Source organism: Epinephelus moara, chromosome 12 (assembly GCF_006386435.1).
Source record: "Epinephelus moara isolate mb chromosome 12, YSFRI_EMoa_1.0, whole genome shotgun sequence".
NCBI classification, from domain to species: Eukaryota; Metazoa; Chordata; class Actinopteri; order Perciformes; family Serranidae; genus Epinephelus; species Epinephelus moara.
In genome coordinates, this window is record NC_065517.1 from 36,230,455 (window position 1) to 36,245,381 (window position 14,927).

Sequence of the window (14,927 nt, forward strand, 5' to 3'; positions counted from 1 at the left end):
GCTGCCTTATTCCCCTTTTGTGCTGATGCAACATCATGGGAGTGCTACTAAAATAGATAGCAACAGTCCAGCTGAGACTAGGTTAACTCAATCAGACAGGCCCAGCTTCTTAACTCGGATCCCACTGGAAGTTTAGCTCCATCTCAACAAGACGGGACAGGACATGTTCTCAACATTGTATATATTCTACATGAGTTGAATAATTTACAGACAGATGTCAGATCTTTGGAAGTGGGGTTGTATAATATAAGGTATTTGTCCCCAGTTAATGTATTATTTACAGAAGATGGTGGTCAACACGCTCCCTGTGGATCACAGACTGCAAAAACAATGGACGTAGCCACCGGGACATCATCTATTGGTTTGTGGACTCCTGTTTTGCAGTCGCCATTTTTTTGTTTTGGGGCCAGAAGTGACCATATTGGGTGAGAGGCTGGAGCTGAGGAGGAGTGAGGGGTGGATCTGACTAAGAAGCAGAGGACACTACCAGCAGACAGTCGTCATGCAAAGCAGCCTGCCCTTAATGATGCGTAACTTTAAGCCTCAATAAAATGTAAATGGATGAGGTATATAAAAATCATAAAAATGTACAGTTGTCAGGAAAGTTAAAATTAGCTATAGAGACCAAAACCGTTTTCTGTACCAGGCTGTAAGCATGTGCATTTCTGCTGTAAAGTTGGGCATTTTAACATGCTTGAGGCTGGCTCCTGCTGTAAAGTTGGGCATTTTAACATGCTTGAGGCTGGCTCCAGAAGCCACTCACTCCCCATAGACCCCGTGTGGGGAGTGAGTGGCTTCTGGAGCCAGCCTCAAGCATGTTAAAATGCCCAACTTTACAGCAGCACTTTACTCAAGCAGTCGTTCAAAGAACTGCAGTTTTTGGCACTTTCGTGTTGGTTTCATTGTTCAGCCTTGGATGTTGCCTTTTGCTTTAGATTTATTTCCTGTATCTGTGTCACAGTCCTGAGTCTGTTCATTCCAACAGGAAAAGTGAGCACAGATTATGACCTGTCCTTTGCCCCAAAGTTACCAAAGTAAATATTGGACCCATTTTTCACAAACCAAGAATCTTCCAAACAGTCTGACACTAAAAGAGAAAAAAAATAACTTTGTTCAAGACCTGTCTCTGTCTCCGTGACACACTTTTGCCAGATCTGGCAACACAGAATCTCTTCTCTTTGTTGGTACTTAAAAAGTTGGACTGGTTTCACTGCAGTGTTGCTGACATTGCTTTCGAACGGGATTAACAGAAATCTATAAAATTAAGAGTTAAAACTGAAATAAAACTTGTGTGTCTTTGCTGAGTAATACTATTAATGTCATTAATTATTAATTAATGTTATTATTCCAAGTCTGAGGTCATGGTTCTCTGCCGGTAAAATGGTGGATTGCTCCCTCTAGGTTGGGAGAGAGTTACTGCCCCAAGCAAAGGTAGAAGACCAGCAGCTCTTGTGTTCAGTGATGTTACATTACTGTTTTTCTCGATAAAGTCTGGCTTTGAAGAGAGAGCGATATACAGGCTCCAATTTCCCATTGGAAACTACTGTCTGATGGCAAGGTAAAGTGGTGAAAATATTCTAAATATAGCGTACACTCAGGCTGCTTTCAGACCTAGAGTTGTCTTGCTTTGGTCTGAATCAGGGACTCATGCTGTTCCAAAGTTGTATAATTTCCTAGAGTTGGTTCGTGTTCTCACGGCAGCATTTACAAACAGACCAGGTAAAAATGCCTCGTGTGAGAAAGCTGCTCTTGATTGGTCAGAATTTCCATGTGGGAAAAATCCAGGAAGTAAAGCAAACGTTGAAGAAGAGTACACTTGCAAGATAAATGTGACACTTTCTAATGTCACAATGGAGGGACAACTACGCAGGTTGATTTTAGCGCTGCTCATCGTGGACTATATTGCTGTCATTGTTCATTTTAGTCAAACCATACAGTTTGAAAACGAGGCGCGGCTCCAACTAGAAAACAATGTTTTGATGCATTGGATGTGCTGAATGTGCATATTAAGGCAGTACAGGAGGAGGTGCACATTAATAATCCTCCAGGACTGTAACATGCTCATGTTTAACCCAAACAATGTGTCATGTGACTGCAGTTGCTTCACATCCAGGTCGGAACACGTTCTCACCACAAATGAACCGCACCAGAGTTCGTTTGTAACCAGACTGAGACCACCTCTTCAAGAAGGTCTCTGTCCGGTTGTTTTGGTGCACACCTGAGTGTGATTGCTGTGTTCACACCTGCCCAAATGAACCGCACTGAGGGGGCAAACTAACTTGAGTTCAATTGAACTGAACCAAACAGGGCAGGTGTTCAATATTGGGTTTTTTTGGGTGGCTAAAATATGTTTTGTTGCTGTATGTTACTAAGCTTCTGTGTTGGTACCCCTGCCCGCTTCTCTAAACTGAGGGTGTGCTGACCACCTTCTACTGTGGGTGAAACACTGACTATAGAAAAGTGCTTCATACAGATCCAAACTACCCCTTTAAGGTACCTTAACGACAGAGGAGGCACATGTTTCAGTCTTTTCAATGCAATAGCCTATAACACAGACCTCTCTCAAAGTAAGGCACATGTGGATCCCTATTCTTCTTTGACTATCTTTAATCATTAACAATACGTTATCACCCTGCCGGCCTCCGACAGTCACACTTCCTGCTGGTCGTTAACAACCTACTCTCCAGACACTCATTATTCCTCCTACAAGCACGTTTCTTTACACACCTCAAGTTCTTAAGAAAGTACTTAAAGCTCTCTACTGAACCCCGAAAATCTCTGTAAAATAGTGAAAAAGTGAAGGACAATCTGAACAATAGTCCGATAACATACTCTCCCACAGCTCGCAGTGTCCCTATCTCCGCCGTCTCATAAAAGCTTAATGTGTCCAAGCTCTTAAAATCCAGACAAGGAGAGTCCAATTCACCAGCAGAGAGAGGAAGTTCAATTTCACTGCAGAACCTACCCCAGCAGAAAAAAAAAAAAAAAAAAAAGGCTTCGCTTTTCCAAAGCCACTTGGCAGAAAAGTGAAATCCTATTAAATCTTTCAGCAAAGCTTCCATAAATATTGTGAGGGAAGTGTCCCAAGTCACACTCCTGCCTGTCTGCTAAAACAGAGCGCTGTCCACTTTGCCTGAAGAAAGCTATTGTTAGCAGACAGTGGCTACATCACTGCCACTTTACAACCGTCTTTAGGATACCAGAAAAGATACTCAACTTCCTAAAACCACTTTATTGTCAGCATTTTGTAACCTAAACAAACATGTTGTTAGAAAGTAAAACACTTTCCCACAAGCACACAATTAAATAGATTTCTTAGCACGTAAAAGGAGGACAGCTGCTGCACCCTCTTTAAAAAGACCTTTACTAAAAAATCAATGAGCCCTCTGACAAACCCAGTAAGATTTTAAAATGATCACTCAGAGAGATAAATCACATTCAGCAGATAGAGAGATTAAAAAGAAGTCTCACCTCTCTCACAGGTACTATCCCAGAAGCCAGTTCCTGTACAGTCACAGATGAAGCGGTTCCATCCTTCCTTACATACTCCGTTGTTCTTGCAGGGGCTGCTGTCGCACTGTTTCCCCGTCACCTTGCTGCACGAGGACTTGATACCGGTCACATTCTGGGACTGAGCTATCTGCCGGATGTCCTTGCTGCGACCGTCGATGAACAGATCCCGGACGCAGCCAACATAGCCGTAGTTGAGCATAGCGGTCCAGAGCTCGGTGGGGAGCACCAGGCCCACCCGGCTGTCAGGCAGGCCACCCAGATAAAGGTCCCCCTCCAGGTCCAGGATTTCATTTTCCCCGCTGGCTGTGAAAGGGGTCCGGCGGCTGTTTACCGAGATGATGCCTGGAGGGAGAAAAATCCATTATTAAATACTGGCCCACACTGCAAAAATGTACATGTCAACATGTCATGTAATCTGCTCCTATATGCTTTATAAAAACTCTGCAGAGGGAGTGAGATAATATCACTTGCTTTGTTGACTTTTTTTAAATCAAGCGTCATGTTCTACTATTTAAGCGATCTCCCACATTTTGCTTGCTGCCACAAAGCAGCACTTGCGTCTGCTAAACTCCTGAAAACAAGTGACATTTATTGCCCTCAATTTACAATATGCGGCACGACTACAAAAATGACATTTTCAAACTGAATGTGAGACTGACAGCTTCTTTTTTGTTCATCAAAGCCACACAGAGGTGAAAATGACTTCGATTTTTGGTAACTTTGCAACCAGGAGCACTTTGAAATTGGAGGCGCCGGTGAGCACGAGCAACACAGTTGTAAAGGAGGCAGATAAAAATAGCACCGCACGCCTGCGTCTCAGCTTAGATGTGGACTGAGGAGGTGGAGGTGGAAACTTATGTTTGGCAGTCAAAATTGCACTGATCACCGACTTAGTAACACCCTCTTCAGGGGAACTCTGTTAGAGTCATGGAATTACAGAATAGGGGGCAGGAAAGGAAACATCAGTCGGGGAAAAATAAGCTTGCATTCAACAAAATAACCACTCCACCGGCACAATGTCACTGTGTGTGACCTAACAGCACAAAGAGCCCCTAGACCTCTCAGTAAATAATAATAATAATAATAATGATAATAATAATACATTTCACAGGGATCACATAGTTCAAATGCATTAAACAGATCTGAACCTTAACCTTAACAAGGTTTGTAATGTTAAAAACAAAGACACACATTTACTTTTAGGTTGCACATGCATTATCAACAGAATAGAGTACAATTAATGGAAGTCCACAACCACATTTGTCAGGCCAAGATGTTGTGACAACTCTGTCATCTATATTCCAAACAGATACAATTACAACACGACAAAATCTGCCGACATCTCAGCTAGACTCTCTCAACACTGCTGCACTGTGCAGTTTGCCTCACGTATATATATCACGTATTATTTAAAATGTGTTGGTTAATCACTTTCTTTCTCCACCGAGAGCCACATGGAATTTTTTTTTAGACATATTTAAAGTTAAAAACTGTAATTCAAATAAAAAAAGTCCAAAGTAATTGACAATAGGAAGGCAGGTCTATAATTCATGTTGGAGCCATTTCTGGCAAGTTCTAGTTTCCTATTATTTCTTGAGTCACACTAATGCACCACCTGACCTGACATCGCTGGAACCTTTAATTAATGGCAGGTGTGCTGAAGTGAGTGTGGAGCGTGGATTTGAACTTTGTTTTTGGAAAGGCCTGTTTATTTACATCCTGCAAATCAGTCAACTCTAAAACCAACCGAAGCACCTGGATCATCAAACGGTGATAAACAGTGATTAAACCAAAGGCTGACTCATATCTCCTGTTATGTTTGTGGGTGGCTATTTTTGAACTAACTTGGAAGCCGCAGTAATTCAAATCATGATTACTTAAAAAACAACTTCTGTGTTCGTCCATATGGATCCTATTTTCCCATGTTTTTATGTCCAAGTGATTAATGGGAACAACTGAGCAAGAGGGCTGCAGCAAACAGGCTCTAATGTCAACACACGTGCATGTGGCATCAGCAATTTACATCCACTATAACTGTTTGTTTTTGCCACTGACAGGCTCAGATTGTTATTGCAGGTGTCCGACAACATTATGGAAAGGATCCCTACAGAGTTAGACCTTAGACAGAGAGAAACTAAAACTCACAAAACCCGTCCCGCTTCGTCTTTCTGCTGTTCCAACAATCACCAGCTCTGGTTTGGTTGAAATTAACCTTTAATTCATCCAGTTAGATGTAAAGACATGCTGCCTCTATACACGCTAAAATCACTGTTTATTTAAATGGAGTCTGGTTTGGGGCTGTTTCTGGTTGAACAAAAAAGACCCTACCTTTTAACTAAAAGGTCTATCTCTGTAGGGATCCTTTCCATCTTATCGTATACTTAGAATAATAATCTGAGCCTGTCAGTAAAGAAAAAAGTACTTTAAGTAAACATAAATTGACGGTGCAAACATGCCCCAAGTGATTACAGCTTGTTTCGTTTCGCTCAATACTAACCCACTTTAAAAAATTGTGGCTCCCATTAGTCACTTAGACACAATAACACAGGATAATTGTGTCCAGGTTGAAATACAGTGAAGCTACCTTTTAATGAACCAAAAAAAAAAAGAAATAGTAAGCCAGACCTCAATTACACATGCATGTACACCTGTAATTAATGTGGCCTAATAATTTCAGATTAGGATTTTAAATATAGATAATTAATTAAAGACAGAACAAAAGGAAGGTTTAACTAAATCCTTTCCATGAACAATATCCTGCACCAAGTAAACGCAGAGAGGAGATGAAATGATCACTCGTACACAAACCCCAAATGTAACCCGCCTGAAAAAGGTGCAATAACATTTTCCTTGTGTTACGTTCACCTTGCAGCCAGACGGAGAGATTCTGGCTGGAGATCTCCGGACCAGAAATTTAATTCACTTGCAACTCCTATTAACATTTCACTCAAGCCACAAGTGTGATTATGCCTGTTCTTAACCATCCCTCAGCCTGGTATCCATATATCTGTCTCATTCCTCTTTTTCCCTGTGAAAATCCTACTTTCTGCTCTGCTATCGCACTGGGGGCTGTGCCGGTGATTAATCAAAGCAGCGAGCTCTGACACACGGCTAAATTGGCTGCTCTAACCTGATATATAACACAGGCTGTAGCGCCGACTAACACACCCTAGTTCTCTGGAGGATCCCACCTAATGCAGAGATTGTGTTGGGTTTGGTGCTCAAGGCAACACAAGTTTCTAACCCTTCTCTCTAATATGATCTTCTCCTAATACCTTCTGTGTATTTGGCCATGTTTTGAGGTCAGAGGACATACAGATGGGAGGAAGAGGAGGGAAATAGAGTCACTAGCTATCTGGAGAAAAGTATGACTTTATCCTGGCAATAAATCATAGCTGAAATGAATATATTGAGGGAGTCTACATCGCCCTGTGGATGCAGGAGAAAAGCTGAAATAAGCAGTAACATGATTACAACTTTAATTCTTACAGCTGGTGCAGTTACAACGTGACAGCTACAACGAGTCTGCAGTGTCATAATTATTCCAGGGAGGGTTTTTCTATATTCAAATTCCCATCCCATTTGAGTGCATCAAAACCAGTTGAATCATATTTTTTAATACTTCAGAGTGCTTTTCTGCAGGAAAATGGTTTTGTAAATTAGTGAAAAGCGCAACTGCAAGGTAATGATGTCAAACATTCTCTCCAAATTTTCACCATCATTTTTGTACTGTGAGTACAAAGAAATGCTCTTGGGTTTTTCATAATAATTCATTATTTAGTCAATTACAATAAATTGGAAGAATTAGTCATTTAGAAATAAATAAAATTATCAAGTAACAGTCTACAGCAGTGCTAGAGGATCTGTGAGGCTGCACACTGGTGTTTTTGGCTAAATGCTGACACAGGGTGTCTACAGGTATCAGACACATTAATGCTTTTTAAGACCGTTCCAAAATATTTTTCAAAATTAGGTTAACATAAATTTTACATTAATAACAGGTAACTGCAAGAAAACGCAAAAACGTGGTGATTCTCAGGCAAATTCTGCAGTTATTAGGCACAATCTCAAAATATGTGTATCATGTCTTGTGTTCAGATTTGACTGAATTATGGCACTAAGTACAAGTACAAATTTTTGCACAAATTGCCGCACTCGGGCGCAAGGAGTTTTAAACTGAAATTTATAACAGAGTTTAGCTATATATATCTCACATTTTTCCTGTCACTATATCACCGTTTAGACTAATCTGATGTTTGTAAAGTCTATAAACACGATTGAACAAACATTACTATTTCTGTGTGCACGTTTTGTAATTAATAACATGGTTATCGTAGATTAGCTGGGCTAACCATTAGCTGTTAGCTGTGTCTGTAATAACTCAGTAACTCAATAAACGGTCCGTGATTTTTTTTTTTTTTTTTTCCAGCGGATGTCTTAATTACAACATGATTGAGCTAACTGGAGTAGTTTCATGTCGTATCCGACAACGAGAGGCTGCTGTTAGCTGTCCCTGTGGGAACTGCCCATTGGTCCGACAGCCCATTGTTCCGACCATATTAAACCCATTGTTACGAAGTCCCGTTGTTCCGAAATCAACATGATGCCCTGTGGTTAAGGTCTGGTTAGGTTTAGGCACAAAAACCACTTGGTTAGGGTCAGGAAAAGATCATGGTGTGGGTTAAAATGAAAAAGAAAGTGGCAAACACATAAGCCGTGAGCCTACTTTGCCTCAAGCCTTTCCCAGCTGACCCAGAGACGGTTGCGGCGCACCATCAAGGCAGAAATATGCCTGCCGGGAGCCGTTCAGCACTGTGGAGAACTCCCCACACAACCCGGACCCCAGAGTTAATAACAGGAGGTTATGGTGTTTCACTGTCTTCTCCCTATGACACTTGTATCTCGACCAGTAGCCTACTTTTGTTGCGTTTGCTGATCCTCTATGGTACACAAATACAGTATAATCACATATCGGAACAACGGGACGTCGGACTAATGGGATGTCAGACCAATGACATGGACCCGTCCCTGTCAGCTGCAGCCACTGATGCTTTCTAGACATTGTGATTTCCCAAAACTGAATAAATACCACACATAGCAGCACAAAACTGCTTTGCTAGCTCAATCATGTTGTAACTAACACATCCGCTGGAAAAAATATTTTTTTCACAGACCGTTTATTGAGTTAGAGTTATTACAGACACCGCTAACGGCTAACAGCTAACGGTTAGCCCAGCTAATGTTAGCCCACCATGTTGTTAATAACAAAACGTGCACACAGAAATAGTAACGTTTGTTCAATCATTGTGTTTATAGACTTTACAAACATCAGATTAGTCTAAACGGTGATATAGTGACGGGAAAAATGTGAGATATATATAGCTAAACTCTGCTAGTTTTCTACCCGGAAGTATTTGTAAACAACAAGGCGATTCCCTGTATTGCCCCATGTTTTTGTGTCTCAGTAACTAATGTTTTTTTCCGAATTCCTTTGATGCCCATTTCAGGCTGCCAAATAAAACCAGCTGGTTAAATTGGACCTGTGACGTCAGCGTTTCCATTTTTAGCTCAGAGAAGTTTCTCTTCTTGGCCATGTTACCGTTTCTCCATGTTGTAAACTCTACAGGTGAGGTCTTGAAATGGAGAATATATCGGGGCGGGATATGTAAATGGTGATTGTTTCCAGCTGCCATATTAATCAACACCTGATCGTGCTCTGATCAGCGAGATAAGAACATTTCACGAATAACATGCACGTTAGATGATTTCTGTGCTTGAACCTGCGCTGCTTTGTATGTTAGACTGAAAAATGAAGGCCACTGTGTTTCTGCTGACTTTGACTGAAGTGTGTTTTACAAAGAGGCTGTTTGCTGTAGGGATCCTTTCCATAATGTTGTCAGACACTTAAAATAATTATCTGAGCCTGTCAGTGACAAAAACACATGTAAAGCAATAGTGGGAACACGCCCCTAAATAATTACATTGCAGCCTGTTTTGCAGCTGCAATGGTCTCACTCTATACCAATTTCAAAAACTGTAGCTCTCATAAGTCACTTACACATAAAACATGGGAAAATAGGGTTCTGGTTGAAGACCAAGAAACATATTAACCCTTTGACTTTACCTAACTAATTGTTACAGTGAAAACAATTGTGGATTTTTTCTCCCTAAAATGTAGGTTTCCAATTTGAAACAATGACTGACATGACTTAATGAAGTCACCACAGCGATACGGCAAGAGATACCACTCATTTTTCAATCAGTATTTAGAGACATATTGCTCAGGAGTGTACCTGTGTCACTCTTGGTGTGACTTTTCTCTGCTCTAGCTGTTAGTTAGCTGCCTTGTGAGCTCTGCCTATAAATTCATTTACAGTACAGCCAAAAGCAACAGATTTTTAATTGAGTTCAGTTTCCTGATTGAAACTATTATATGTTTGTGTGTGAAAGACGGAGAGAAATAAAAACAGTTAGATAACAAGACCCCAGTGCCTTCTCACCAAACCACGCTGATCACACTTCACCAACCTGTGACAGTGGTGTTAAACAGAAGTCATGTCTCTTATTCAACTATAGGTAAACTGTACGACTGTGAGTAGGCAAATGTACAAAACCTTTCCCCTCAGTCCTCACCTGAGCGACCGTCCCTCTGGATGTCCACATGGTGCCAGGCGCCATCATTAACCTTTGCCTGTGTGGCCTTCACCTTGATGGTGCCGGAGCCCATGTCCAGCAGCAGGTACAGCCCTCCATCCAGCAGCTCCACCGCAAAGAAGTCCACCTTGTTGTTCTTCTGGCCCTTTGCGTCCCGTCTGTCCTGGGGCTTCCCGTGGGTGAAGAGTATCAGCCCGTTGGGTTCGGAGGTGCGGAAGTCGAAGGAGATGGAGCCCACGCGCTTGGTGTTCCACTTCGGCAAGGCCAGATAGGAGTCGGGCGTCTCGAAGTTGATGGGGTCGAGGGTGGGGACGTTTTCGCACTTGAAGACCACATCGCCCTGGAGTTTCATCTTGGGGTCCACGATGCGGGCGAGGCGGGACAGCTCCAGACGGATGTCGTTGTTCTTGTACACCACCTGGGGAAAAAATAAATGGGTTTGAGACTTCTCATATATGTATGTAATTTAACAAATCGACCTGGACCTTAGGACCCAAGACTAGATCTGGGATCCATACGGGGTTGGGTTATAACTGCAGGTCCTGGCTCTGTTAATCAAGATGCGTTATACCCAAGTGGATCCGAGAAGACCCATGCACCAGCAAGTTTTAGGCAGAGTGGTGGAAATCTGGCTAGTAAGCCCAACAAAAGTGATAACTATGAATAATTCTAGGAAAACCCTTTTGGTTATTTTGATCGGTGAACCCCTACAGACTAAGGGAATATAGATAATCAAGTGATGAACACATTATTTGGATTTTATAGCTGCTTCAAAGACAGGGAGTCGCCACTTTTTTCTGTCTCTGTTGTTTATCATGCCTGTATATCTGAATGAATGATACTTTGGTGCTTTAAAGCTCCACTGAACTGTGGAGACTCTAACCGATCTAACCACATGTAGCATGTCCATATTGACAAAGTTTATTGTTATATTTGTAGGTCTATGTATAATTTGAGCAACTTTTAACTACTGTGAACATCACAACAGCAACCACTAGGGCTGTCACAGTGATGGAATTCCCCCTGCGGTGATTAAGGGTGGCTCCACAGCATGATATGTGGTATTACTGCCATTATTTTTGTTGTTCTTGCAAATTACCTAATTTATCCTGATTTCAGTGCTTTGTAAATAAGTTTTATTATTAGGATAATATTATGTACATTGTTGCTTTTCAAATGACAAAGATGACAGTTTTAAAACAAATTAAATACTTGTTAGGGCAACGAGGAGCAATAAGGGGCTGAGGCTTTGGTTGCAGCTGGTTGCTATGATACAGAATATCTGTAGTAGTAAAAGTGTTGCCACAAGGTAGAGTACTTTCTCTAAATGAAAGGAAGGCTGAAGCACAAAGGGAGAGAGGACAGAACCGCCAGCGTGTGTGAGTTCAGTATTAATTTCCCCTCCATTGTTGTTGTTGTTTGCAATGTGACAGTTAGTCTTTGTGGTATTTGTCCCGCCCCTCCTCCACTGATTGGACGGATGGGTAAAAAGTGACAGTGACGAGCAGCGTTTTACCTAAGTTGAATATTTTTCAACCTTTGCGGATGAGAAAAAGAGGTAAACGTGCAGCTCAGAATAGACACTCAGCCCTATTCCCTATTCGACTTTGGATTCATCACCCTTTTTAAATCAAACCATCTTTTAGCATTTTAGTAGCAATTTGAATTACAGGGTTTGTCTGGCTCATGAAATAGTCTGGGTCTCAGGTTTCCCTCGTCTCGGACATGTAGTAGCTGTAATATCTCAGGCAAAAACGAATCAGGTGAATATATTTTTCAGAAATTATTGGCTCAAATGGATCTCAGAGTGGATCTCCCAGGTCCATTTGCATTCGGATTTGTCATTTTAAACCTGCAAAGACCTTTAATGTGTGTGCATAACAAATGTCATGCATGCAAGTGTAAAGATGATTATACCTCCATGTGCATTTCAGAGGGTATTCTTTTCCATTTACCTTTTTATTATTTCGCAACCATAAGGGATCATTTGCTCGCGTGGTAATGGTTGAAAATATTTATTTCCATGTGAATGAATTGCACTCCATTGCAAACTGTAATATCATGGCATCATAGTCTAGTGATATTACATATTGCCAATTCGTGGACAGCTGGATCGATGAAACTAATATCTTCTAAGGCGTGTGTGGCCCAATTTGTTTCTCAGTCATTTTCTATTTCAACTCCAATTTATCCCAGATGAAAAGGAGATTGTACACAAATGCATCACTGTATTTTCGTTAGATTGAACACCTGCCGACTGAGCCAAGCGTGAGGAGCGATGGCTAAATTATTAGACAGCCATTCCCTGTAATGCTCAAACACAGCATGCACATGAGGTGCAGACCCAGGGGGGGTATGTGTGAGTGTGACGCCCTGAGAATACACCTAATAACCACGATAAATTTGCTCCAACCCCAGTAATCAACAAAAGTAGAATGCAGCCCCACGTTAGAGTCAAATACAACAAAATACCACAGAAAGGGAGAGTAGAATATTGTCAATTGGAATCCATTGAAGCGGAAAATTAATGTTTTTTCTTTTTCTTTTTTTTATCCTTTCTGGAGAGGAAGACAGGCTTTTTCTGGTATATAGGGCAGTGTGTGCGCAGGAAACAGCAACACTGTTAGAGGGAGCACAGCTGTCAGCAAACAGATTTTACTGCTGTGGGATTACCGATAATCCTGGAAGATTTGACAGTAAATCAACACAGGTGACCCGAGCAGTGAGGAGGACTGACGAGAGGGGGAGAAAGAGAGGGGGAAAAACAGGGGGAGAGGGACGAGCTGGTGGGAATAAGGGCAGCAGAGGAGAAGGAGAGAAAATATGTCAGGAGGCAAATGGAGAGAAAAAGAGGGAGAGATCTTAAAGATTAAATGCTGTGAGGCCACTGTGTGCCACTGGCTTTTAAAATATGCTTGTGTGTGTGCGTCTGTGTGTAATACAAACCCAGTGATGTAGCTGTCAATGCACTTAATGACCACACTCAATCTCCAGAGTGTGACACACAACAAAATACTTACCACACACATTGTCGAGCGCTTAATCTAACGCACCACACAGTATAATGAAGTCCATTATATCTTAAATACAACAAGTTTCTTAGTAGTAACTGTACGAACGTAAAGATAAAGACATGCAAAGGACTTTAAAATACTGATGATTGTTGATAATTTCCTTGATTCATCAATTAATCATTTGTTCTATAGACAGACCCCTACAGTGCTCTCGAGCACCGCCGCCATCGCTGCAGCGTCAGAGTGGAACTGAGCGTGCTGACGATGAAAGTGAGGATGTTTGGGTTAATCATGGTCAGCAGTCGCCTACTCCGACAGGCGAGGGTAGTCTGTGTGAACGTGGAAGTTATTCAGTCTCAAAGCGCTGGTCTGAAATGAAGTATGACACAGCCTTCGGGGGGAAATAACATTAACGTACCACAGCTGTCTTACCCCGTAATTAATTAGTAATTTAACCCAGCAGGAATTAGCTCATGATTAATATCATCAAGCTCTATCATGTCTCGCATTGTCATCAGAAGAGATGCATCGTTTATTAAAGACTGGAGACACATGTTTCTGTTGGTGTGGAATTCCAGGCCAGGTAGAAAGAATAATGGCGAGTGGCGGCTCATTGTCATCATCATCATCATCATCATCATCATCATCATCATCATGGCCCACGTGGGCAGTCCAAGATCTGTCATTTGTCAGGACTCAGAATATGATCACAACGTGAGGAATTAATGAAGATTTACAGAAGTACAATTGATTTCATGAAGCAGAGGCTTTTATTGTCCACGTTTTTTAGTTTTGTTTTTTTCAAAGTCAAAGCTACAGATGGAGCAGCTAAAAACAGAAGGTCTTTTCTGTGCTGTTAATACTGAGCAAAACGTTTTAGAGGTTTTTAGATTGTAATATTTAAATTAATGGCATTTCATGACTTTAAGGCAGCTTGATTTTGGCAGAAATTATTTTAACAGTGGTTTTGCTTAAACTTTAAACATAATTGAACTGAATTACAAACAAAAAATAAATGTACACTAGAATTACCGCCTCACAGTTGTATGCCTCTGCAAACTGGTCAAATTACAGTCAGTGAAAACATGGATGCTTCACACACAGAAGATCTATACAGTCAGCACAGTTTCAAGATTAGAGTCACCAATTCAGTATCTGAGCAAATGTCTCCCCTTCTGTTCCTGAGATATGACGTTGACCTTTGACCTTTGGATATAAAATTTCATCACTATATCCAGTCAGACATTTGTGTGAAATTTTGTCCTAAATAGCACACGAATTCTTGTCTTATGGCTAAAAACATGCTCTGTGTGGTCAACATTCAACCACCACATTCTAATTAGTTCATTATTGAGACCAAGTGGACGTTTGTGCCAAATTTGAAGAAATTCCCTAAAGACGTTCTTGAGATATGGCGTTCATGAGAATAAGACAGACACAAGGCAAGGGCAGAAATTCCATTTCCATTTGTTGGGGGGGAGGGGTGCACATTAAACAGAAATATTTCTCAAGAGCAATTTTTTTTTGGGGGGGGGGGGGGACAAAGTTGCAGTCAAATTTACTGTTTGAACACACATAAATGGAACCAGCATCAAATGTATTTAATAATTATATTAAAAGTAATAACAATGTTTAGAACAGCATCTCTTATCAATACAGTAGTCCCTATATAAAGGTTTTCAATATGTTCAACCTGCATTAACAAGAATGACTAGCAATGTACATCAAATATGTGTGTGTCGTTTT

The 14,927-nt window shown here is 41.2% G+C and overlaps 1 protein-coding gene across 1 annotated transcript in view; it reads right to left on the reverse strand.

The window, feature by feature from the left end:
- The window catches only part of nrxn3b (neurexin 3b), a 436,656-nt gene that overhangs the window by 299,155 nt on the left and 122,574 nt on the right, over positions 1-14,927 (reverse strand). The window contains exons 8-9 of the mRNA XM_050058660.1: positions 10,147-10,585; positions 3,472-3,855 (exon numbers count right to left, since the gene is read on the reverse strand). Coding sequence (XP_049914617.1) covers positions 3,472-3,855; positions 10,147-10,585 — 823 coding nt within the window. The remainder of the gene's footprint in view (positions 1-3,471; positions 3,856-10,146; positions 10,586-14,927) is intronic.